Source organism: Sphaerodactylus townsendi, linkage group LG06 (genome assembly GCF_021028975.2).
Source record: "Sphaerodactylus townsendi isolate TG3544 linkage group LG06, MPM_Stown_v2.3, whole genome shotgun sequence".
Lineage (NCBI taxonomy): Eukaryota > Metazoa > Chordata > Lepidosauria > Squamata > Sphaerodactylidae > Sphaerodactylus > Sphaerodactylus townsendi.
This window is the reverse complement of record NC_059430.1, coordinates 61,251,525-61,277,137: the sequence shown is the minus strand read 5'-3', so window position 1 is coordinate 61,277,137 and position 25,613 is coordinate 61,251,525. Positions and strand designations below refer to the sequence as shown.

The window sequence follows — 25,613 nt, the reverse complement described above, 5'->3', positions numbered from 1 at the left end:
GATCAGGTAGCATGCAGAATAAAGGTGAGAATGACAAAGGAAAAAACCTTCCAGGTTGTTATTGGATGTAAACCTTTATTAGGCATAAAGTTATTGGATGTTTAATTATGGCAACTGAAATACTAGTAGTGAGTTACATTAACATTTTTTGCCCTCTTCTTCCTGCAGTGGGAAGCCTTTAGTCTTCCTGAACTACATAACTTCTTGCGTATACTGGACAGAGAAGAAGATGAACAATTACAAAATTTAAAAAGGCGCTATGCAGCATACAGAGAAAAACTTGAAGAAGCCCTTGGTGGGGTTTGGCAGCCAGGTTAAAATGGGGCCAAAGAAAACTCAGGAAAAATTGCATTACCAAATACTATGTAACATGCCAAACCTATCATACACACGTCAAGGGTGGATACCTCTTTAAAACACATGATCTTTTTGTGAGGCTAAGAGAGAACGTTTCCAGAGAGATCCTGAGAATCACTTTCTTATCATCTTGAATGTAGATACAAAGAAAAGTGGCAGTATGTATTACTTGCAGATCTCTCTTGTATGCTTTGTAGCTTTCCCATGCTTTTTTGTAATCACTGTGATTGTGTGATGTGTCTTTGAAAGCAGACACCACGAAATAGACATTCTTTGTTTTAATGTTCATTTGTAGCTATTGAAAAGAAAGTTGTGGTAAATTGAATTACCTCACTTTAAATCAATTAGTTTTGATCAGAGTGCTATTTCAGATATAGAACTCTATAGTTCGTAAAGAAATAATTTTTATACAAGGAATCATATGTGAAGTTGTTAAAACAATATATTTCTGAAAAAGGAGTCATATGTGAAGAAGTTGTTAAAGCAATATTTTACTGAAGAAGTTAGAGAGGAAGTTGGAAAAAAGGTAAGAGGTAGAGAAGAAGAAATGGAAGAGAGAAACAGGTGATCCTGGAAGCCTGTTTTGGTGTTGAAAAGAAATTGGGGGGGTTTGCTGTTAGAGTTATCAAAATTAATATATTCAGGAATGCTTTTGAGATTAAGCGTATGATAGTGGAAGCTGAACTACATATGCAGAAAATGAACAGAATTGCTATTTTTTAAAGGGTGATGCATGGCATGCTTTGGTTCTAGTCTGCTCTGAACTTTATGATCTGCTAAATGCTTGGCTGAGGTTTTCATGAGTAAAATATCAGCACTAAAGAATTCAGAATTTAATTCATTGAATGTCTGAAGGTGCAGTAGAATTGTTCTTAGGCACATATAACATTTCTCTTATTTTTGAAAATCAGTGGGTTGAATCTAGAGATCCATGAACATGAGGATTACAGGTGATGTCCTTGTTCTTCTCCCTTCCAACAGTCCTTTCTGACTCTTGAAAAATTGATCTGCATGAACTTAGAATCCACAGACAGAAGTTGGAGGGACAGTTTTGTACCCTTCCTTTCATCAGCACAGTCCATCTGCCCCTCACGGAATCAGAAACGTCAGAAAAGACTGTTGGAGGTAGTGCCTTCTGCTGATGGGACTGCTGGAGTTAGACCCTTTCATGTTTTGTAACTTAAGCAGGCTAGGATATCTATGGTTTAGGGTTTCTGATAAAACTATAAGACGTTCAGAAGCTGACTAGGGATCTGTATGATTCCCAACCATGTGCAAGGTAAATAGAGGAGGAAAAGAATTTTGTCTTTGATGTTTTTGACCAGAAATATTTTTTAAGTATATATACTAAGTGAAACCAAAGATATGGTGTGCAATACAGACTTTCTATATAGCTGTATGAAACTTGTTCTAAGCTCTCTTATATTTTCAGCCAATGTGGAAAAATTATTTGGAAAACATTTTTTTTAATCGTGAGCAGTAATCATTTTCCTCCTAATCACTTGGCCAGTATTTTTTAAATTTGTCTGTTACTCTGGCATCACCTAGTGGTTGTCTTATGGAACATCAAGATATTTCTCTTGGGAACTGTGCCTTCATTTTTCATCTTAGCTGCTTCTGCCTCTTCTCCCAAAAGACATACACCAAGGTTCCTAATTCTAATGGTCGTTCTCAATATCAACTATTTTTTCTTTCCCATGTCATACTTTGTGTGGGACTTTATTTTATTAGGAACATAGTGGCAATGCATTGTACGGTGGTACAGGGATGTTTCTTGATAAGTCAGAATGGGTACATGTAGTATGGCACACTTATAGGCCAGGTTAGGTTATGGAAGCCATTACACTTACATTTTGTTTACTGCACCCACTTGTGCATAAAGTAGGCATCAGAGTGCCTCCATTCAATATATGCACACCGTTGGGCATTTCCTGTGATAACATGCATTTCAAACATTGCTTTCGGTAACATGTTTCTTCATGTTAGGGCTTTTTGACATACAGCATATGAGAACAGATCAGAACTGGCGCTGATTCATTTAATTGTATGTACAACAAGGTCACTGTTTGCAATTAAATATCAAATATTTTGTTCAGATTTAAATACTGTTTGAGTCCAGAAAGGGCAATTTTAAAGTATGTGAATCTTAATTTTTACTTGAACTTCCATGTTTCTTTACTCCAAATCTTTTGAGTCTTGTGCACTACAGGTTTCAGTAGAAGATTTAGTATTTGTTTAAACATTAGATTTTTTTAAAAATACATGGCATAAACACTGGTTACTTCAGCTTTTGTTTAATTTAAAAGAATAGGTCAGTGATGACATGAAAGATTTTTTAAAAATTGTTTTAGTATTGATCTGTTTTAGTATTGATCTATCACAGATATATTGCAAATTCTATATATTGTTTATTCGGGGGGTGCCCAAATGAAGCATAAATGAGGTGAAGACAATATGGGGAACACTGAACCTCAGGGTTTTGTTCTTTTTAAAAGAAACTGTACTATTTATTATTTTGAAAAACTTTTCTTTTTATGGGGAAGATTTGATTCCCCTCAAAGATGTTATTGAAGCAGTAAGTTGCAATTCCATCATTAAAGCTGAAGTTGATACAGATGGTGTTGGTTTCTAGTATTGAATTATTTATCTAATAACAATTATAAGAGAATTCAGAAATGGTTTCACGCAGATCAAGCTATGTGTGTACACTGCATACGATCCGTATTTTCATCTCCAGCAGCTCAGAGCTGGGTTTATGGATGATTAATCACTATTATCCAGTATTTTGCAGTTTGTTGCTAGTAAATGCATCAGGGAAAGGCTTGGCCTTGGGAACCCAGGGCTGAATATGCACTCTTCTGCTTTGAAGGCAAAATGGGCAGTTTGCTTTCATAGTTCAAGTAAGGTTTTACTTTCACCATTGTTTTCCTCCTCTCCACTCTCAAAAACTGAACAGGCTAATTTTGAAACAAATACATCTTCACGTACCCCATCAACTTTTTCTAAGCACCAGTTGTTTTCAACAGTGAGGGATGTTTCTCATAATACCAGCTGAAAATATGTGAAAACAGACCATTACTTGGACAGAAGCCAGAATAATTCCCCCTTCCACCTCTTCAGTCAATAAGCATCAGGAAAAAAATTTTTTAAACACCTGTTCTGTCACCTGGTTGTTTAGTTTTCCTCATTGAATAGAAGGATGTAACCTAGTGAGTCTTGTCCATATGTCAGCTGGAGCAATACATCCCTGGAAGCAATGTAGGCTCCTCACTCTGAGAAGTGAATGGACGGCTGAGAACACTTAAATTGGTAGCAATCTACATTTTCAAAGAATATTTGAAAGCCTATTCTTTTTAAAGATACTGAAACTAACCTGTGCCTATGAAATAGTGTTTTCAAACTTGTACACTACCATAAACTACATAGAGTTCCTATAAAACTGATGATTGTAGGTAGACAAAAAAATAAAATTGCTTTAAAGAGAGTAAAGACTTCCATGAAGGAATGTCAGATATTGACCAGCTATGTACTACATATGCAGTTTTCATAGTGGTTATGAAATGAGTTTGAGTGTGGTGCCACTTTACTGTGCTAGCTGGTACTCAACATGCTGTGTATTTATCAGTTCCCTTACCCAAGTCAGTATATTTTATGCATCAAAGAGCTGTGTCAGCCAGAATAAAACTCCCACTTGGTAATTGTCATAAACTGCCAAACAATTTGTCTTCAATTTTAATTCACAATTTGTTGTGTACAAAAACTTAATTACTAAAAAGTGCAACAATATACAGGAGCCTTCAAAGGATACTTTCTAAACAGTTCTATGGTTCGTGAACAAGAAAGCTGACCTGTGATGTGTTATTCTCTTTTGAGAACACTTGAAAAATAGAGAGGGCTTCAAGCAGCATTAAAACTTTCACTAGCATTTTGTCCTGAAGGGCGTAAAGTGCCGAAGGAGGATTCTGCAAGCACAGGAAGATCAAAAATCAGAGGTACAGAGGTTGTTTATTCTATAGTGTATGAATTTAAAGCATCAGATTTCCAAAATAATTTACCTTTGATCATTTGGTTTTGCACCTGAATAGTTTTGAGAAAAACCTTTAGAATGGCATGCTATGTGAATGGAATGCTTAACATACTTTCTAGTTTATGATTATTTGCTATCTAAGATTATTTGTTTCTGCTGCTCTATAGTGCTTTGTGTACATTACAGAGTATAATTTAGAACTGAATTACTGCTGGGCTATTCGTCATGATGTAGCACAACTATTTCTCAAGGGTAAAGTAGTATCTATTTCTGCTTGCCACATTAGTTGAATACTGGACTGATGAAAAACCACATTTTATGTAAGACTATTCTTTAAGTCTCTTAGCATACAGCAGTTGAATGGATCCTCACCCAAATCAGCAACAGAGAATGTTATTATCATTCCAAAGAAGTTTAGAACAGTGGGTGATACATGTGCAACAGAGACAGTGGTTTCCAGTTGTTATGGACCTTTTAGAATGGAGCCAGATTAAGGATGGAAACAAATATGCATACCACATGGTTTTGGAGTTTTATATTGACTTTGTACTATATCTTTGCCATTATGGACGGTAATGAAATGCCATGTTCAAGATTTTACATAGATGGTAGTAGCCGAGTCACTCACTGAGAAGGCAGATAAAATGCACTGCAGTTAATTTTGGGCTACTGTATAACTAAACACAGGAAAATATTAGTGGAAATATATGCTTGGTTTCTTGTTTAAAAAACAAGATCACTAAAAACTATGGGGCAAGACCACATGGAAAATCAAGGATACAGATCTTTTTTTTTTGGTACAACAGAGGGTAAGGGAACATGATTAACCAGTATTATTACCACACACAAGATCATAATGCCAACTTGAAGCTATGGTTGAAAGAGTCCATTGTGTCTTAAGGCTATCCACTATCAGTTACCATTTTCAAAGGTAACTGATGTAGGTAAAGTTGTGGCTTGGAACATTACTGTTTACAAATGTTTCCTTCCAAAAACTTGAGCAGACTATAAATTAATAAGTTAATCTTTATTAGCAACTGCTTCATATGAGAAACATGCAATTTGCTGTTACTCATCTTGATTAGTTTTCATGTTACCAATAAGTAAATCCCAAAATTCCATTTCTACCAAAGATTCTCCAAAGATTCAATTGTGATACTATTCCAGTGGTGAAGTACTCATCGCATGATGTCTGAATACAGACTAAGATCCTCTTTAAATGGCATATATAGGTTTCAAAGAAGGCATTTACTTTCAGTATTTACCTTTCATTTCTTACAATTTTTTTTCAAAAGTCAGCTTCTTGAGATATTAATACTTTTTGTACCTGAAACAATGAACACATAGCTTGTATTCAGCTACCTTCACCAAATTGTAAGATCCGATTCAAATGTTCAGTGAGACAAGCTCATGAGTTCAACTACCACAGACTGCAAGAAAGAAATGATCTGTTAATCTCACTTATTTAACAAGCTTTTATCTTGAAAGTAAGGCTGGAAGAGTACATTTCAAGGAAAAATGCTCCATGTGTATTTTGAGACAGATGTGTATTATATGCCTCAATGTGAACCAGCTTTAAACTCCCACTGTACAAAAAGCTACAGCTTAAACCTACCTTCGTATAACTCCCCTCTTCCAAAACTAAAGCTTATTCCTTGTTCTCTGCACTGACCCACAATTGATTCAGCCCCTCTCATAGATGACCAAGCACAGCATACACAGAAGCCACTATTATAAGAAATCAGTTCAGCCTTTACTGTTTCTGGATAATGAACATAATTGATAATACATGTTCTAGGTAAAAACTATTCCACTGTTTCCTACTATTGTAAGTGAATAGCAGTTGACCCTAAACCTCTCTGCAGTCAATTTAGCAAAAGTTTACCAGTAGGAGTTTCTACTGCAGTGCAACTTCAGGATGGTACACAAATTCTTAATTGCAGAAGTTATATCCAGAAGTTACACATACACTTAACCATTAATCCATTACTATATAAACTTTTAGCATAATAAAAGGCTAATGCATTAAAATATTAGTAGTTTCTAACTTTTGAAAAAGTGCTGAAACTATAAGACAGACAAGCAATTACTTCTTTCCCAAGCATAAAGCCTGGCCACTAAAGCAATACAACCTGCAATTCTTTGCCATGAAGAGCTCTTAGCACAGACTTAACCTAAATGACTTTTGATCCCAAAACAACTTCTGGGAAAGAGAGGATTCAAACCTCATTTTCTATTTATGGTGCTAAATTAAAAAGTATCTGCAACTTTTAAGAATGACAGTTTCTGTTTTGCATTCATATCATCCCTGTTTTACTGAACAAAACAGGAAATGCTGGATGCTGGGATGCCCATGAGAACAGTGTCCATTCATTGGTTGACAAAGTTGACTTGAAAATGGAATTGATGATAATATGAAAAAGCACAAGGCAAACAAGTTCTTATTGGTAACTCCAGCTCAGACTGGACAGTTGAGAAGTTGGATGCAACCTTCCTGGTTAATTTGATTATTCCAGTCTCAAGCACAAACACCACCAAGAATCACACTATCTTTAAAAGCTTATTAGGTAGTGGTTCTATCTATAAAGAGATCGTAATCTCTGGCTATGCAACAAATGCCACTTTTTTATCCCTGCCCCAATCCAGTTCTCTCACGACCGCCTTCCCTCACAGTAAGTTTTTAAGCAGTAAACAATCTCATTTACACCAAACAATAAATCAGATTCATGTCAAGTTAACACTGAACTTCTGTAACAGCCTAGATTTATCGTTTCTGTAATATACATATATTGCACATGGTGACCAGCTGGAAGTTGTTTTCTCCCCAACAAAGCCAGCTGATAGAGTCTTTACAGTGTGGGCAGAATAAGTTGGGCAGATCTGCTGTAGTGGTTTGGAAGAAATGAACAAACGGGCTAGTGGATGCTGCTACAAGGAACGTGTGAAAAGTCTGCGAGGAGGAGCTCCATGATTGCTGAACATCAGATGTGGGTTGAACCTGTACCTGGGGAGGTGGAGAGCAGGAACCAAGTAAGCTTAGGTGTATTACAGCAGTCTGTTCAAAAATCAGCTCTCACCATAAAGCACAAAATCTGCTTTATCTCTATAAAGGCAGTTTCTATCACCACATTGCTCCAATGCTACTTTTGTTTTAATTTTATTTACTAAACTTGAATTTCTCCCTTCTGCCCTATCACCAAGGAAGCTTAACTGCTAAAGCAAGTATTATAAAAACAAAACACACATTTAAAAGCACAGACATTTGCACTTACATACTTACAATGAAATCTGTAGATGGAAATTATATACATTTGTTTCAGCAAGCCATCATCAAAATGCTATACAGAAGGCAACCATTTTTATAGGTCCATTCCCACCTCAGTGTTAAAAGTAGTTGGTCACTATCTGATTTATTTATCAATCTTTATGACAGTCATGCAACAGCATAAGATTAATACGATACAATTAAAAGTATAAAATACATTAAAACTGCAAATATACCGTATATCTAAAAGAATGTACTGGTAAAAGAAAACTGATAACACAAAAAGGTATGAGAACATAAAGGGGATGGGATAAGAGCATAAATACTAAACGGAAATACGGCATAAGAGAACAATAAAATTGGCAAATAAAAGACTATAACTATTAGATCACAGGTGCACTCTAGTAAGATGGCCTTAGTATTCATTAAGCCTGGTTTATCGCACAGATCATTCTACAAGGTACTTCAAGTGCTGCTGCACAAAACCTGACAACACTGTATGTTATATCAGTATTGGTATCTTTAAGCAACAGGAAAATAAAGAATTGATCTATGTGACCTGGAAACCTATGCAGCAGTGTCAAAATGAATCTAGTATTCATATTTTTATAGTACTGACTGGAGAAACACATGTTCTACTGTTTCTATGCACTGGCCTGCATTGGCCTTCAAAGTCAGCTGAGGGGAGGGCATGGCATCATGCCAGAATAAAAACCCTTTGATATTTAGGTACTTCAAGATTATTTAAATACATCACAGAAGAGGTAAAGTACCTATTGGATTCACCAGCAATAAAGGTTGGAGATTTGCCTAGATCCCATTGGTGCTCTATGTCTGCCACATGCTGTTTAATGACTTCTTTGGCCTGTCCATAGCCCGAGCTGAGTAAAAGTTGTCAAGAAAAACCCAGAGATAAGATTTTAGGTACTGCTGCCTACTTCCATGTAGATTGAAAATCATCAATCATAAGCAATGGGACAGGACCAAGTGGGAGAAAAATAGTCTGAGCCAATAATTAAGTATGACAAAGCATACTCTAGCCTCAACTCCCATGAGGCCTTTTTCTAGTCACGAAGTAGCATAAGAAGCACATTTTGGAACTGTAGCTTGTACTGAGCAGCATACAGGAGTTGTGCATATGGTGCAGGAATATGGCATGTGCTTTTTAAAAATACATATCTGTTAATGTTTTATACGAAAGAAATAACTTCCTGTATTTTTCCCCGTTTAGAGGGATTTTAGTTTAAAGCTTTACAGCTATATTTAACTTTTAAAAGGAAAAGATTTTGACATACATGCAAAATATGAAAGTCAAATATACTGCCTAATAATTTAATTAGCAGTTACGAAATAAATAATTGAAGACTGATGTTTACCCTGGGTCAAATACTCCAGGTGTGCGACAAGTAGATCCAGAACAGGACTGCATCATCATTAGTCGATAGTTCATTTTTTCTAAGATTTCTTGATCTATTGTTTTTGCAATGTTATTTAGCTGGTGTGGATCAGCAGTCAAGTTATAAACTTCAACAAATACCTGCAAAAAGGCAAAACAGGCATATTTGCATTTGCAGCAAATGTATTTTTCAATGAACATCATTATCCATCATCATAACTAATACAGTCAAACCTCGGGTGTCGCCAGTAATCTGTCTGGTGATGCTTGGCGAAACCCGAAACCAGCAAAACCTGAGGTTACGCCGTTTGCGCATGCGCTACGCAAATGGCGTAAATTTACGCTGTTTGTGTAAATGATTCCCAAGATGACCGGTGAAACCTGAGACAAAAAACCGGCCAGGAGCAACCGGCGAAACCCGAAGGCGACGAAACTTGAAGGCGACGAAACGTGAGGTACCACTGTGCAAAACAAATTGTTATGCTTTCTTAATACAGATAATTTTTCACATGGAACAAGCCTAACCCTAGGCCAAATATAATCTTGTCACTAATAAACAACTACAGCTCAGCCTAGTTCAGTGATGGCGAACCTATGGCACAGGCGCCAGAGGTGGCACTCGGAGCCCTCTCTGTGGGCAAGCGCACACAAAGTTCCTCATGTGGGGGGCGGAAAATCCCCCACACACAGACACATATAGGCTGGCCTGGGCCACTGAGCACAACACGCGCACCACGGTGGGCAGGGAGGACTTGGCTGGCGGGCCTGGTGCCTGTGCTCCGGGTGGCTGCTGCCCAAGGGGGGGGGTGCAGACGAGACAGAGATGCTAGAGAGGCACAGAGCGGTGTGCGCGGGACTTGTTGGAGGATAGAGTAGACTGGCCCCTGCTTGAGTGGGTGGGGCAGAGGAAGAAGGAGCCAACTGGTTTTTTCTAAACTAAAACCTCAGCATTCAGACTAAATTGCTGGGTTGGCACTTTGCAATAAATAAGTTGGGTTTGGGTTGCAATTTGGGCACTCGGTCTCAAAAAGGTTCGCCATCATTGGCCTAGTTTTACACTTTACCCACGTATGTTTAGCGAAGAAGATGGCAGAATTGGAACTGATCTTGGATCAAGTTTTCACTAATCCAACAATATTGGGCTCAGATTATGACAAATTCATACCTATGCAAAGTCTGTCACTGGCCTGGTTTCAGCTATATGATGAAGCAATATCGTTTAATATTACTGTGAGCCAATGGTGGGATCCAAAAATTTTAATAACAGGTTCCGATGGTGGTGGGATTCAAACAGTGGCACCGCCGCACACATGCACCTCCAGTCCCTATTGGGCAGGGAGGTTGCTATAGTAACCCCTTCTCGGCACTCAGAAAAAATTAGTAACCACTTCTAGATAAGTGATGAGAACTGGTTGGTCCCACCTCTGCTGTGAGCGCCCCCTCTGCCAGCCACCCTGCAGGGTAGGTTACCTTGGCCTCGTAGGGGTTCTGCTCCCCTCTTGGGTCAAATAAGACAAGACTCTGGCTTCTATTCACAGGCTCTTTGCTTGTCTTGCTCTGCCAGCAGGGTACTGGCTCTTAAGCCTTCCTGCCCCACCCCCCTTGATTGCAGCCTGGCTGGAGCTGTGCTGGCTGGGCCCCATTCTCTAAGTAAGGTTTCAATGGGCTGCTGACTGGAACTTGGCCAGGGCTGTGCTGTCTCCACCTTTTACCCTGTAATTGCTGAGGCTTGTTCTTGCTGCAAAGGCTCTCCTGCCATTTCTCTGCAGTCTCTCCCAGCTCCTGGCTTCCTGGATGTTCCTGATCCTGCTAGTTAGTCCAGGGGTGGGGCTGCCAGTTGTGGTCCGTAGGTGGGTGTCTGTGACTAGGAAAGGGGTGGAACAAGCTGCCTGGTACTGGGAGGCAGCCTTGTCCCTGGACAACTATATAAATACTAATCTGAATATCCATGTTTACTTCAACAAAGCAAGAACACACTGCTGAAGGTCCATGCTTAAGGCACTACAATCAAATGTAATTAAAATTTGAATACATGGCTCACATGTCCCTGTTTTTCAGGAGCACAGTCAGTTTCTCAGATCTGTGGTAGCAGATCAACACTACTAATTCAGGGATCTGTCCTGTGGCCCCTCGAAAGGCCCAAGGTTCTGTAGTCTCCCATAATGAGGTTATGAGAGGAAGGATTCCATATCCATCCCTGTCTTGACTTCTGAACAACTTCAGAGACCACACACATAAAGGACCATCAAGTTCCTACAGGTGCACAGATTTGTGATAAATATCCTATACATCCTATGCAAATATCCTATACATCCTATGCAACAATATCCTATACATCCTGTGCAACAATGGACCACCAAGGTCCTCGGGTTTTTGACCGACTCCTCCTGCAATTCTCTCTTTATTTCGAAAAACAAAGCTGCCAAGATTCAACACTTGTCTATGGAGGTTATAAAGAGCAGAACCTCCTTGCCCATGCTGTTAGCCAAACTTATGGGCCTTCTCATTTTCAGATGACAGCCTGCAGGGCTGGGGAGCTGTGAATGACAACCTGCTGGTACAGAGTCATTGGTCCTCTTTAGAGTCAAGACTCCCTAGCAACGTCCTAGAGACTCAGGCTATCTTTTTAGTGCTACAACACTACGCTCTAGCGCTGAGGGGGACAATATAGCTGCCAAAATGTACCTGAACTATCAGAGAAGCTCCAAATCATCCCACCTTCACACAGAGGCCATCAGGATACTCAGATGGGCACAGAAATACCTCCTGTCAATCCAAGTGGAGCATGTGAAGGGCAAGCTAAACCTTCAGGCAGATTTGATTGAACCACCAATGAATATCAGACATGAAATGGTAACTGAAGAGATCTTCGTTCCAGATGATTGTGACTCAGTTCAGTCTACCTAACATGGACTTATATGCAAGTGTAGGCAACCATTAAGATCCAAGATTCATGACCAGATACCTTTGTCCTTGGGTGAAAGCTACCGATGCCCTCATTTTGAATTGACCAAAGGGTCTGTTTTATGTATTCCCACCAACCCCAATTCTGCCAAAACTCCAGTGTAAGGCACGGGGACAGAGAGCTCAGATAATACTAGTGGTCCCTCACTGGCCACAATGGCAATGGTTTTCAATCCTCCAAGAGATGGCAATTGCTCCTCTAGCCACAGGACAAGGTGGAGTTACACACTGATCCAACATTCAAACCAAAGCTGTCGATGCAGGAAATACATCTTTCATCATTCTATTCTAGGCCCACTCACTCTAGGGCCATGGTGGCAAACCTATGGCATTCCAGATGTTCATGGACTACAATTCCCATCAGCCCCAGCCAGCATGGCCAGTTGGTCATGCTGGCAGGGGCTGATGGGAATTGTAGTCCATGAACATCTGGAGTGTCATAGGTTCGCCACCACTGCTCTAGGGAGATATGGTGGCACAACATAGATGTTAGGTACGCACTAAAGACCTACACACTGAGATCATACAAAATCAGAAGAACCCAGTTCTATTCATTAACATAAGTATCCCAAACTTAGGGAATCCTATGTCAAGGACAGCCATTAGCTCACTCAATTAGAAATTCAGCCACAAATGCAGCCCTAGCCAAGATTTTCTATCCTGAACCCATCAAAAATGAAATGCTTTCATGCATTTATGGATTTTTTTGGATATTTCATGCAATATGGATTTTAATAGGGAGTACCAGTACAGTCACTGAAGATTCTTTAGATAAGACTAGATCTGGCAAAGTGATATCACGATCATGTTTCTGGCTAAATACGTATGGAAAATGTATACCTTTTTTCACCCTGACAATATAGAACTTACAACTCACTGTAAGTCCAGGCATACGACCTACATTTGAACAGCACCTTATTCTCTCTTACACACACTATATACACTTTCACCTAATGGTGAGCTTTCGTGAGCTAAATCTCACACAATTTCCTTAGAATATCTTTGAGCACTAGATTCTGCTTTCAGATTGTTAGTCTCTAGCAAATTTGATTGTCTACTGAAGGCTATTTTCTGACCACCTAAAATAGCTTTAAAATAGATCTAAACAAGATTCTACGTGAGACTCTGCACAGGCTCAAGTTTCTGTGTGACTAGACAGATAACTTTTCAAACACTACAAATTACAGGTAAGCAGCCTGTTACACTATTCTGACTAATATCCAAAGATTTTCTGCACAACTAATGAAGTTAAAACACAGACAGGATGATCAAATACACAAAGACCTAAAAATGCCCTTTTTAGAGGCTGGTTAATACAATGTTTTTCTACTGCATTAGGTAATGGCACTGAATTTACTTGATTAGTTATCATGATGTACATGATTAATCTCATTCCAAAAGTTATTTACACAAATCCCACAACAAATATTTCCTCTTACAAACTTTCATACCCATTATATTTTTATCCATATTATATAGTGAGAATTGAAGGAGTTAGTGTTAATTCTATATAGCCAAGAAGACACAGAAGAACAAAGAATTACCTCCCGATCATCAAATTCACAGTACTGCAGATTCCACAAAGCCGAGAGCGTCCGTACGCATGCATAAGTGTTGTTGTAAGCATCTTCACAAACACAATCTGGAAAACAATGCTATAAAAAAAGTGGTTAGATTGAGTGGCACTTCACATAAATGTAAATGAAAAGGTTATAGGATTTGCATCTCTAACCACACCACTGATTCTTAAACTACTTCCAAATTTATTGTAATATTCCTATAAAACAGTTTTCAGGAACACGTACAGTGACACCAGGCCCAAGGGCAGGACAGGTAGGATCGCTGCTGTTGTGCCCTTCTCCTTGGTATTCAATCAAAACATCTGATCTCCAGGTCACATTTGCATCTCCTCTCTACAAAAAAAAGTAATAAAAAATAGGTAGCTGATTCTTTTTCTCACAAATTTGTGGAATGAATAGAATGTAAGCTTCCTGGATGAAAGTGCTTTTAGCCATCATAATTGTAGAGATTAAGCTTAATCATGTGACAGCAGCAGAAATGTAAATATGAAGAAACCCAGAGCCAATACATCTTGTAGTTTTATGATGGAGGACTGCTATAACTTTGAACAACTTGAGTTAACACAAACCATACCTAAGGAACACTTATTACCCGAATCTCTCCTAAAGGTGCTGTCTCTGCAATAGACACAATGAAAATGGTACAAGTTTAAATCAGACGTATACTCCACTATGCATACATTGTGCCACTTTCACATGTTATAATATGTACTTTTATGGTTTTGACTCTTCTGAAATATTTCTTGAACAACCTCTGTCTTCATTTCCCATTCTATAACCAATTATAGGGCCAAACTGCATCAAGATGCCATCTCCTTCCCTTTTAATTGAAAAGCAGCTTCTTTTCAAGAAATATACCAACCATTCTAGTTAACACAGTGAAAATATGAGCAAAGGAAACAGATGATAATTCACTTTATAAACTTATTTACATTTAAAAAACCCTGCAGTGTTGGAAGCAATTACAAGGATGTTCATTAATAGTCCAATCTGTTTACTTACCAATAGTGGTAACAGTGACATGCCATCCATCTGTGTTTTATTTAGATCATAGCCTGCAATATCTAAAATAGTAGGACCCAAATCAATGTTTGCCACAAGCATCTAGAAGGCATGAGGGAAAAATATGATAGATTTTCTAAGTAAAACTCAAATGAAGCAGAGAATTGTATTAAAAACCCCAAACATATTAGCTATCACATTAACTTTTGTCACTTGTGCAACTTTCTACTATACCTACCGAATTACAAATACATATTGTCAGAGATTCGGGTCAGTGGCAACTGTTCTTATCACTCCCTCTGTCTACCCTGCCATTGAAGTGGCCACCTCGTGGTATCCTTCTAAAAGTTAAGCTTTTATGGACTACTTGGCAGAGCTAAATGAGAAGCAATAGCTGTTCAGCAAATTTTACAAGAAGTATGTAACACATGGCAACTCTCTATAATGATCTGAAATGATCATTAGGTTCAGAGGAGGGCGACCAAAATAGTAAAAGGTCTGGATTCCATGCTCTATGAGAAGCGACTTAGGCAGCTAGCTAGGCATGTTCAGTGTGGAGAAGAGAAGGTTAAGAAGTGACATGATAGCCATGTTTAAAGATTTGAAGCGATGTCATGTTGAAGATGGAACAAGTTTGTTTTTCTGCTGCTCCAGAGACTAGAACAAGGAGTAATGGGTTCAAGGTACAGGCAAAGAAATTTCACCTAAACATTTGGAAGAGCTTCCTGACAGTAAGGGCTATTCAAAAGTGGAATACGCTGCCGCAGAGTGTGGTGTAGTCTTCTTCTTTGGAGATTTTAAAACTGAGAGGCTGGATGGCCATCTGTCAGGAGTGTTTTGATTGTGTATTCCTGCATGGCAGGCAAAGGCATAGCAAGGAGGAAAAGCACCCGGTGTACTGGTGCATCCTCCATCCCCACCCCCGCCACGCCCCTGGAACGCCCTCGCCACACTCCCACAGGGGTGCTTGCCCAGTACGTTGCGCACCTCCAGGCCCCCTTGGAGCTACGCCTCTGATGGCAGGGGATTGGACTTGATGGCCCTTGAGGTCTCTTCCAACTGTATGATTCTATGATTTGTAATATATTATCTCCTAAATTTTCTTAGTGTTCTCTAATAATTTTCCCTGCCACTAAAGGCTCTCACCTTAGACTTCTTAGTTTAACCTGAAGAACAGGATGGCTTAGTTATACTGGGTAGATTGACAAACCAGGTAAAGCATTGGACTGGCTGTGAGGTAAAAGTGGATTGTTTATTATAAATAAAACTGCTGTTTTTAGTTAAACAGAAAGAGAGTTTATTCAGATGTATAACTGGGTAATTATTTCAGTGTGGTCCAAAAGTATATTGGTTTCTTTGAGAATTGGTTGCAACAGTGGTAGATGCCATCTTTTTTCTACTTAAAGTTTCTTAACTTTATAACCTAATTATAAAGATTTTTTTCTCATTATTACACATGCCTTACACACAAGGAACACAATCTTCTCTGAATCCACAGCACATCACTCGATCTCTCTAACTGAACTCTCCCTTCTCTTCCTTCTGACACAAATTCTCTGAACAAACCCAGACAACCCCACCTTGTAGGATATGGCTGCCATCCAATCATCATACACTTCACTTACCCATCCAGCCCCCTTCTTACCTTAGAGGCCTGCATTTTAAACCACAGCAAACACATATAAAACCTCAAGTTAATTTACAGAAAAAGTGCTCAAAATATTTACATAGCAAAACATTACGTGAACATTTTCAACTCCACTCACAAATTCCTCAACATCTATGTTATGACAGCAGTTTTATGAAACCATACCCTAAAATGCATTGCTCTGCTCACAAGAGTAGCTTTATTTCTATCCCAATTTTCTTTCCAGTGGAAACTCGACAGCAGTTTATAAAATTAAAACAGGCATGTACCTTATTCGTCTGGTTGGGTTTTATTCCAGGTCCTCGAACCAACAATGGAACTTTAATGTCAAACTCATAGAGCTGACGTTTGTCAATAGGCAAAGAAAACTGCCCTAAGGAACATAAGAGAGCAGAAATTTGATGTACATGGTTTATAAAAAATCCTACAGTTAACATGTTTTCATACTTAATGGAGAAACGAAGAAAGACCTCTAGAGAAAAACATTTGAGTCACGTCTGCCTGCCAATGATTTCCAAGGCCCAATCCATCAGTTCTCATAGTTGTCTGCAATCTTTTTTGAAGGGATTCCAAATGCCTATATGGAAGTGCCATGTAAAATGTTGTGTATATATTATAATGGCTAAAACATCTTTTCTTAAAAAAAACAAAAAAACAATCCCAAGGTCATTTTGACTTCCAAAATTTAAACAGGAGGAATATTAAAAACAGGAGAAAATATCTAGATTTAAAGATAAAATGGATTAATTTCTTTAACTTCTCTTGCTTATATCTCTCTCTTGACAATTTCATTATCAGTTTCCAGACACTTTAGTCCCAAGGACTTCATGAAGTAAGTGGAAGTCGAAGCATTTAACTAAGGACTTTTAAACCATTCAGTTTTGCCAACTATTTTTTACCTGTATGAAAACCATTATCAGATGTGAAAAAGATGTACGTATTATCCAGTTCCCCGTGGAATTGCAATGTCTTCACAAGTTTTTCTACCATATCATCCACTGATAGTAGAGTCTGCCATCTATGTATGAACAAGATTATTCAAATTGAACCTTTACAAAACTAATGGCCGGTACAGTCAATGATACAAGTGTCAGTTTGAAACAATTTTTTTTTGCAGAATTGAACTACTTTCTACCTCTGAAATGCAGAGCACTAAACAAATCCTTGCACTATCATTCATCTGACCAAAGGTTAAACAAAGTCTGCATTCTCATCTATAGATCAGGCTATGAACACTTAAGTTAGCTCAAAGCATGACAGAGTGAAATCTTAAGGTAATCTTAATTGTTTTTAAAAGGAGACTGTTTTATAGAAATGTTGACCTTTTAAGAACATTCTTAACGTGCTTTTAAACAACATGATGTTTTCTTTCCTGCTAACAGCTACAATCAAGACAATTCTATTTGGTTATTTATTGAGAACCATTACTTTGAAATCCATAATGTTATGGAAATGATTTTATATTCTAATCCATAAGATTTACCAATCTGAACCAAACACCAAAACAGCCTTTAGACACTACCTAACAATATCTACAGGTTGTGCTAGGGCTGTGAGGATAACCTATGCCTTCTAAGTAACATAGTGAGCATATTACACAACAATCTTGGCCATTTGAATGACTCTTTGTTAAGGGAGGGAATTATTTCACAGAGGTTACAGCAGTCAGCTCAGCATGCCTGTAAAAACTGAAAATTTGTTCCCAAAGGAGTCACCAAGTCATTTCTCAAAACTTGTGTTTGACATTGTGACATACTTGGTCTCAGCTTTGCAAAAAAATTCAAACTATCATAAACTTTCCTACCTTTTCCTAAAAGCAGCGTCTAGGAATTGTACTGATGAATTAGTCATTGGAGTCTTTGCTTGCCTGATGAGCCAATGCTTATCCTGTAAAATACACATATACCTTACTTTAGATTTATATCCCTCCTTATGCTCAAAATTCCAGGTCAGTAATAATTAATAATCAGTAATATTAAACCACAAAAATCCCTTGTAAATCCTTTTTATTTCTCGCCTTTAGACAGAATAGTGTAAGAAGGGTTGTAGACTCTATACTTGTGGATTTCCAGCAATACTGAGCCCTTAGGAGAGGGTCAGAAATAAATCAAATGTTATCAAGTTGTAAGAAATGTATAACTTTTCCAGTTAACAGCTACAAACCAAACCAAAACACAAATACACCCAAAAGATTATAGTTTCCTGTAATAGAGACAATACAATAATACAATAATTAGAGGCAATACAATAGCATCTCTTTTTATGTTTAATGATTGCTACTGCCTAGTTTATCAGTTTATTGCTTGCATTCTTCTAAAGCAGTTTAGTGCAAGAAGTCTAAATATGACTTTTTATATTAAACTAGTTTCTTTTACAAAAGGAGTTTGGTCTAAAGCAGCATAGTGGAAGTCCTAAAGCGAAACTGCTTGCCTCACAGTAGAGTATCCAACAGTAACTGAAGGACAGATAACTTCCAAGACACTTCAGTTATTTTATTTTTATTTATTGTTTCGATTTCTATACTGCCCGATCCCCGAAGGGCTCCGGGTGGTGAACAACAATGTCAAACAAGGAGCGAATCATACATAAGAGAACAAATACATAGGCTCCATCCAATTAAAAGCAATAAAATATCTTAAAACTTCTTAAAACAGTGGTTACCAACAAAAGAAGAAGCTGGAATGCCATTTTAGCTCACCACTGGCTATATGATTATCACTGTGAAGATAGTTTGGAGTGGTGACGTACCTAGGCAAACTGGAGCCCTGGGCAAAACCTGAGTTTGATGCCCCCCCATGGGCGGCCACCCTCTCCCACCATGACCAAACAATGATTTTTTCCACCAGGTTGTTTCAAAGTCACCATCACATTATAGAACATGCCCCAATTCACAAATCTGAACACAGCAATGGGCCATGCCACACACAGCAGAAATATTTTTGAAACATTTTCAAAATGCTTTCAAAATGTTTTATTACTGCTCGGAAAACATTTTATGGTATTGTATCCAGTCCCCCCAATTGGGGGAAGCACCATCACTTTCAATGGTGTTTAAACTAGGGAGCCTACATTCTCCTTTTAAATCCACCTTAAAGGGAGAATCTGGGGTCCAGTTTAAACAACATTGAAAGTGATGCTGTTTTGAGGTGGATTCTCCCCCACCCTGAAACAGTATCACTTTCAATGTTTAAACTAGGTACCTCAGATTCTCCCTTTAAATCCATGCCGAAGGGAGTGGATTTAATAACAACAACCTTTATTAGGCATTGAGAGAATAAAAGAAAGAAAGAAAACAAGCATTGGCAGGAAGGGGGTGGATTTAGAAGAAGAATCTGGAGAAATTTAGGGGGTGCCTGCTGTCAGGGGTAAAATTATTAAGATAGCAGAACCAAAACGTCAAAGTATCTTCGTGAGACACTACTGATGATACCACCCAGGTTTGATGAAGTTTGGTTTAGTGGGTCCAAAGTTATGGACCCTCAAAGGTGTAGCCCCCATCTCCTATTAGCTCCCATTGGAAACAATGGGGGATGGGGGCACACCCTTTGAGAGTTCAAAACTTTGGACTCCCTAAACCAAACCTCACCAAATCTGGCTGATATCATCAGGAGGGTCTCCCAAAAATTCCCTGAATTTTTGGTGCTGCTAGCCTAAAAACTGCACCCTCTGCAGACCAAAAATGGAAAAACACTGAAAATACAACGAACCTGTAGTTTTTGCACCCCCCATAAGGGGGCGCCCTGGGCAACTGCCCACTTTGCCCAATGGGAGGAACGCCTCTGGTTTGGAGCATCACTTTCTTGTAACCAAACAACATACAACGATAAGGAATATTAAAACTACAATGAAACACTAAACTGGGTTACTCAAGTCTCATAATGGAATACAGGAGCTCACTGATTCTATAGAGTGACATACGATACCCATGGTGGCGAACCTTTGGCACTCCAGATGTTATGGACTACAATTCCCATCAGCCCCTGCCAACTGGCCATGCTGTACTATACAAAGTATCCATTAACTCATACCCTCCCCACTCATGCAAGGCTGGACAAGTTTTCTTGATCTTTGTAGGATGCTGAACACATCTACTTTCGGCATCCGATTACTCAGATCCACTTCAAACTGTCACCTCCAGTATTCTACAAACCCTACTACATTATAACAATCAAACATACATTTGAACCTAAAAGCTCAAAATACAGAATAAAAAACACCATACTTATCCAATTTACAAATCATATTTTCAAGTCATTACTGAGACATGGAAAAGTCCAAAGGATTACCAGCGATGGTCCTGCATTTTATGTTTTAATTATTTGTTTACTTTATTTAAATCTTGCCTTTCACACCAATGGGGACCCAGAACAGCTTACATCATTGTCCTCACCTCCATTTTACCCTCACAACCATGAGAGGTAGACTAGGCTGAAAGTATGAACCGGGCCCACAGTCATAAATTTATTCCTCAACTCCACCGCTTACTTCCAGCGAAATTACTCAATATCAATTTGAGTGGGATAAAAATCCATACCTTTCCATGAATATTAAAATTACTGCTTCTTGGAGCACTGACATTTTGGAAGGTCTTCTGGTACTGAGGAGCAGCTACCCAAGGTGAGTGTGGAGCTGGAGTTGCTATCATCATGAAGAAAGGCTCAAAATTGGATTTATATTCCAGAAAATCCAAAGACATGTTGGCCTGAACACAAAAATCAAAGTTCTAAATTCAAGTTGTATCATTAAATTTGTGGTCCAAACAGTCAGATGACTCTACTGTCTTTATACTTATCTCACAATATAAGAACTTTCTCAAAGCATCACAATATAAGTACTTTTTCAAAGCACAGCATGCAAAGATCTCTCCACAGGAGAAAGGAGTATTCACCACCTCAAACATTAATGTTTATTGGACTCCACTTTAAGCAATCACTATCTGTCCAAAAATACATTGCCACATATATTCAAAGCAACTTAAATCAATGCAAAATGCTTCTGAGTATTAGAACACCATGAAAACTTAATTACTTGTTTCAATTTTACCTTTTGGTACTGACTATTTTCAATAACAGTTTAAATGAGAATTAGTTATAATTCTAAAATAAAAAACCTTCAAGAGAATCAAGCTCCAAAGAGCGACAAATTCAAAATGTATTGTGCAAAAGTCCAAAAAGTCCACTACATTATAGCGAACAAAGAGAATTCTGTTTCATTACAGCAAATTCAAACAAGAAGAGTGATCTTACAGAATCCCCAAAAGAAAGACAGACTACAGGTTTTGGCGGATATTCCAGGTACAGCAACTCTCAAATCTAATTTGTTAAAGTATGATCAGTTTACACTTCATAGATATTCTTGTGGTGGTCAACGCCGTTGGTTTTTTATAAATATTTTGTAGTAACATGGAATGTATTTTACATGCATTTTGACATGGTATCTGGGGTATACTCAGGAAGCATAACTGGCTCCTGTTATGAATATTATGAATATTGTGACTTTCCCATTGCAATTCTGATATATTGCACAGTGGCATAAGAAACTGAATGGGGATTTTTTGGAAGTTTAGCAGAAGCCAGAGACAACATGTGAAGGTCAGCAGACACAAAAAAACTTTATAAACTCAGAAATGCATAAAATATATGTATAGTATTGTATAATATCAAAATATTTTACTTTTTAATGCTATAAATATACACAATTTCTTTTTTAAAAGTTAAAAGAAAAAGAAAAAATTCAGACTTCTTCTCTAGTACAAAGGGAGGACCAAAAATGTCATGTGGGTTTGAAGATCACGAAGGGGGGGGGGGGGCACCACAACCCTAACCTTAGCAATGTGGAAGGAATAACTGTACTTGAAAACATCCTCCTGAATTCTAAACCAGTTTCCCCTTTCTTTTGCAAGGGTTAACTATTACAACTGAAAATCTGCAAATGTATGAAGCTTTATTCTCAAGCTCTTCTGCTTGCATTCAAAATGTCAGTTTTGACAAGAAATTATGACTCCTCGCATAGGATCAATTCAGATATCCATGTACTATGTACATATCATAATTTAGAACCCAAGGCATCAACTTCCAAACATGCATATGGATTAAGATTTAGAACTCTTTATCTGCTTTCATTTTTCATCAGCCTCTAAGTGCAGTAGATTCAACAGCCAGAGTAATGGCCCCAACTATGATCTGGCAATTCTTTCAACGAACTTCCTTTCCTTATATTTGGAGCTCTCTGAATAGTGCCCAAACTTGAGAACGGAGAGGAATGAATAAAACAGCTTAAAGCTTGTGTTGGATAAGTGTATCTACACAATGCAGAGTAAGGCAGATTGCACCATAAGGCTCACAAAGTTTGTTTACACTCAGGAACTTGATTCACTGGATTACCTGTTAAATAGGCTGAACTACTTGCATAATGCTGAAGCTAGAAGGAAACCAGGCATACATGTGCTTTACAGAACAACAGCCAAAAAAGTCTCACCAGTACATCTGTGAGGTAATCGACACTGTAGTTCTCACCATGCTTCCGTGCTTTTCCATTTACTGAAAGAGTGTAATTGTAGTACTTTGAATTCTTTTCCTATGGAGGACAAGGAAACCTACTTTATATGCATTAAAAATAGCCAATAGAATCACTGTAGGCCTCTACAAATTGTACTGCACTGATTACTCAGTTATGATTAAGATACTGTGATTATAATGTATCAGAATCCTTGATGAAATATTCAAATAGTCTCCAGAAAGAAAAATTATTAAAATGAATATTGTATGAAAATTTAAAACTCATTTTTCCAAGTTTCTTATATAGTTATTATGGATTTTCTGGGCTGTATGGCTATGGCCTGGTAGTTTTAGCTCCTAATGTTTTGCCTGCATCTATGGTTGGCGAAATGTATGTTACCACCATTCTAAAGGTATGTTGGCATTCCATAAAAGTAAGATTTTTAAAATACATACAAGTACACAAGCCAGAAATATTTGACACTTACTAATGCATACCAAAAACTCCATCCAGGAGGAACATGGCTAATTCCCCCAGCATCTTCTGCTCCATACTGAAAAAATCAAATATTAAATGAGTCACTAGAACAATTGTCTTCAGTGTAACTCATGAAGAGCAATTTTAGTGCCACACAGGTTAATTTATTAACTAAAACAGAAGGAAATAGGATTGTGTTCTCTGTAACCAACTACTCTGTTAAGGAACAGCTACAGAGTTTGCAGACACATTAAACCAGATCCACACACAAACATATTTGCTTTTGAGTTTTTAGAAAGCTAAAATGTTGCTCCTATGTTGCCTGGCAGACTATATCCAGCTGTATCCCATTTATATGGCCATACAAAGCTATCAAAGTGATGTGTGGTGATTTCTCAGTTTGGCAGCTAGTTCTCATGTGCATGTAGGTTTGCATAATGACTGTAGCCTTGACATCATAAGACAGACACAGACATAGCAGTGATTGGTCCCTGTCCTCCCCTTCCCCCAGTAGCCACCCTCCCCTCAGATACTCAGTAGTGACCCTCTTCCAGATACTCGGAGAAGCCACTATGTGGCTGAATAGACTTAGGGTTGCTTAACTGCGAATTTCCCACTGATTGAGTAACCAGGCAAAAATAATCTCCTCCCCGGCCACACCCCTGCTGCACCAACAGGGGCACTGGAATGCTGGCACAGCTTTCCGCGCTGCAACCCAGCATGGGGGGACGCCGCCGGCAGCCCCACATCAACAGTTTCGCCTCTCTACCAGGGTAAATGTCCCAAGGAGAGCAAATTGCCAGTGCGAAGGCATGCCACTTCCCTTTTTGGACGGGCCTCAAAGTCTCCATGACTTTGTACATCAAAAAAGCTACAGAACCTAGGAAGCTGCAGTCAGGAGGAGAATCTAGGAACAGGTTTCCTGGGATGGACAGATTTGGTGGACTGGGCTGAACTAGTAAGCTTATTACTCTATTTTAGCCATTCTTCACAATTGTAATAAATTATATTATTCTTTGAAAATGAAAACTGAATTCTTATTCTTTGTATTCTTAATGAATGCCTTAAAATACACAGAAGCAATCTTAAAATATATTAAACCTGTCTAAGACCAATACATAAGTAAAACTTTAAAAAATAGATCATTCACACAATATCTAGCATAGAACATAAAATGATACCTCATTCAAGTATTTCCCAGCAAAGAAGGTCTGATAGCCACACATAGACTTGAGAATAGCTGGGAAGGTATACGGTTCCTGCATCTTCTGCCACAATTTGCTGCTGCAATTTCCTTCCAAAGTGTTATTGACAACATGGTGATTATGTGGATATTTTCCTGTAAAAATGCTGGCTCTGCTGGGACAGCACAGTGCACTGGGTACGTACTAGAAAATAAAATGGAATGTGGGAATAGGCTTAGTGATGGAAATGGCCATCATAACAGAGGTTCAAATACCCATCAATGGCAGAGAAAAAGGGACAACCCACAAATAAGGACGAAGATTCTGCATAATATATGTAGATATGTAGGCGCAGATGAGTGTTAAAAGGCAAAATACTACAGCAATCAATAAGGAAACCAGCCTGCTCAACTGTCTAAGAATTTATAGAAACCTGGGTCATGGAGACATTTCCTAATGTTTTTTTCCTGCCTGATTCCTTGCAGGTCTCCACATACTCAATGTTCTGACACTAGATTATGTACAAAGGAACATACAATTCATATTATATTCAGTCTAAATAGTGTTACTGCCTGAGAACTGGTGCAAAGTGACTGCTGCCCATAAAAGGCAACTATAAGATTATGGCTGAATAAGGATTTGAAACTCGGTGCCCACAGCTTCAGTTCACAGTGCCCATTGTATTTGAAGGAGTTGCCATAATCTTATAGGCAACTATAAGATTATGGCTGAATAAGGATTTGAAACTCGGTGCCCACAGCTTCAGTTCACAGTGCCCATTGTATTTGAAGGAGTGTCCTCTAGCGCGTGTGTGTGTGTGTGTGTTATTTTGTCATCAAGTCACAGTTGACTTATGGCAACCCTGCAGGGCTTTCAAGACAAGAGATATTTAGAGGTGGTTTGTAGTTGCCATCAATTCAAAACACAATTAACAAGTAAACAAATGTGGAAGGAGATAAGGGAGCCAGGTATAAAGATGGGACCCAGAAGCACCCAATCTCAGCTCTGAAAACATCTTACAGCAATTCTCAGTTGTTTCTCCATCCCACTGTATGAGACACAGGGAGATTAGTAACACAGAACGAAGATGCCAGTACCAAAATCTTTCTGGTCCGTTCTGCACAGCCGAAATAAGATGTCCTGGGGTCACTAAAAAAGGTTTCTGGGAAGGCACTCTGCACAGCTTTCTTCCCAAAACATCCTCAGGATAACTTA

At 38.5% G+C, this 25,613-nt stretch overlaps 2 protein-coding genes across 2 annotated transcripts in view; one reads left to right on the top strand and one right to left on the bottom strand.

The window, feature by feature from the left end:
- Positions 1-2,974, top strand: part of RASSF3 (Ras association domain family member 3) — a 31,476-nt gene extending 28,502 nt beyond the window's left edge. The window contains exon 5 of the mRNA XM_048499174.1: positions 169-2,974. Coding sequence (XP_048355131.1) covers positions 169-318 — 150 coding nt within the window. The 3' untranslated portion in view covers positions 319-2,974. The remainder of the gene's footprint in view (positions 1-168) is intronic.
- A 2,422-nt stretch (positions 2,975-5,396) lies between these two features.
- GNS (glucosamine (N-acetyl)-6-sulfatase) overlaps positions 5,397-25,613 on the bottom strand; it is a 30,351-nt gene continuing 10,134 nt past the window's right edge. Inside the window, exons 3-14 of the mRNA XM_048499173.1 lie at positions 24,396-24,602; positions 23,225-23,290; positions 22,717-22,815; positions 20,774-20,941; positions 18,044-18,126; positions 17,139-17,257; positions 16,509-16,612; positions 14,592-14,693; positions 13,815-13,922; positions 13,554-13,664; positions 9,026-9,186; positions 5,397-7,388 (exon numbers count right to left, since the gene is read on the bottom strand). Coding sequence (XP_048355130.1) covers positions 7,313-7,388; positions 9,026-9,186; positions 13,554-13,664; positions 13,815-13,922; positions 14,592-14,693; positions 16,509-16,612; positions 17,139-17,257; positions 18,044-18,126; positions 20,774-20,941; positions 22,717-22,815; positions 23,225-23,290; positions 24,396-24,602 — 1,404 coding nt within the window. The 3' untranslated portion in view covers positions 5,397-7,312. The remainder of the gene's footprint in view (positions 7,389-9,025; positions 9,187-13,553; positions 13,665-13,814; positions 13,923-14,591; positions 14,694-16,508; positions 16,613-17,138; positions 17,258-18,043; positions 18,127-20,773; positions 20,942-22,716; positions 22,816-23,224; positions 23,291-24,395; positions 24,603-25,613) is intronic.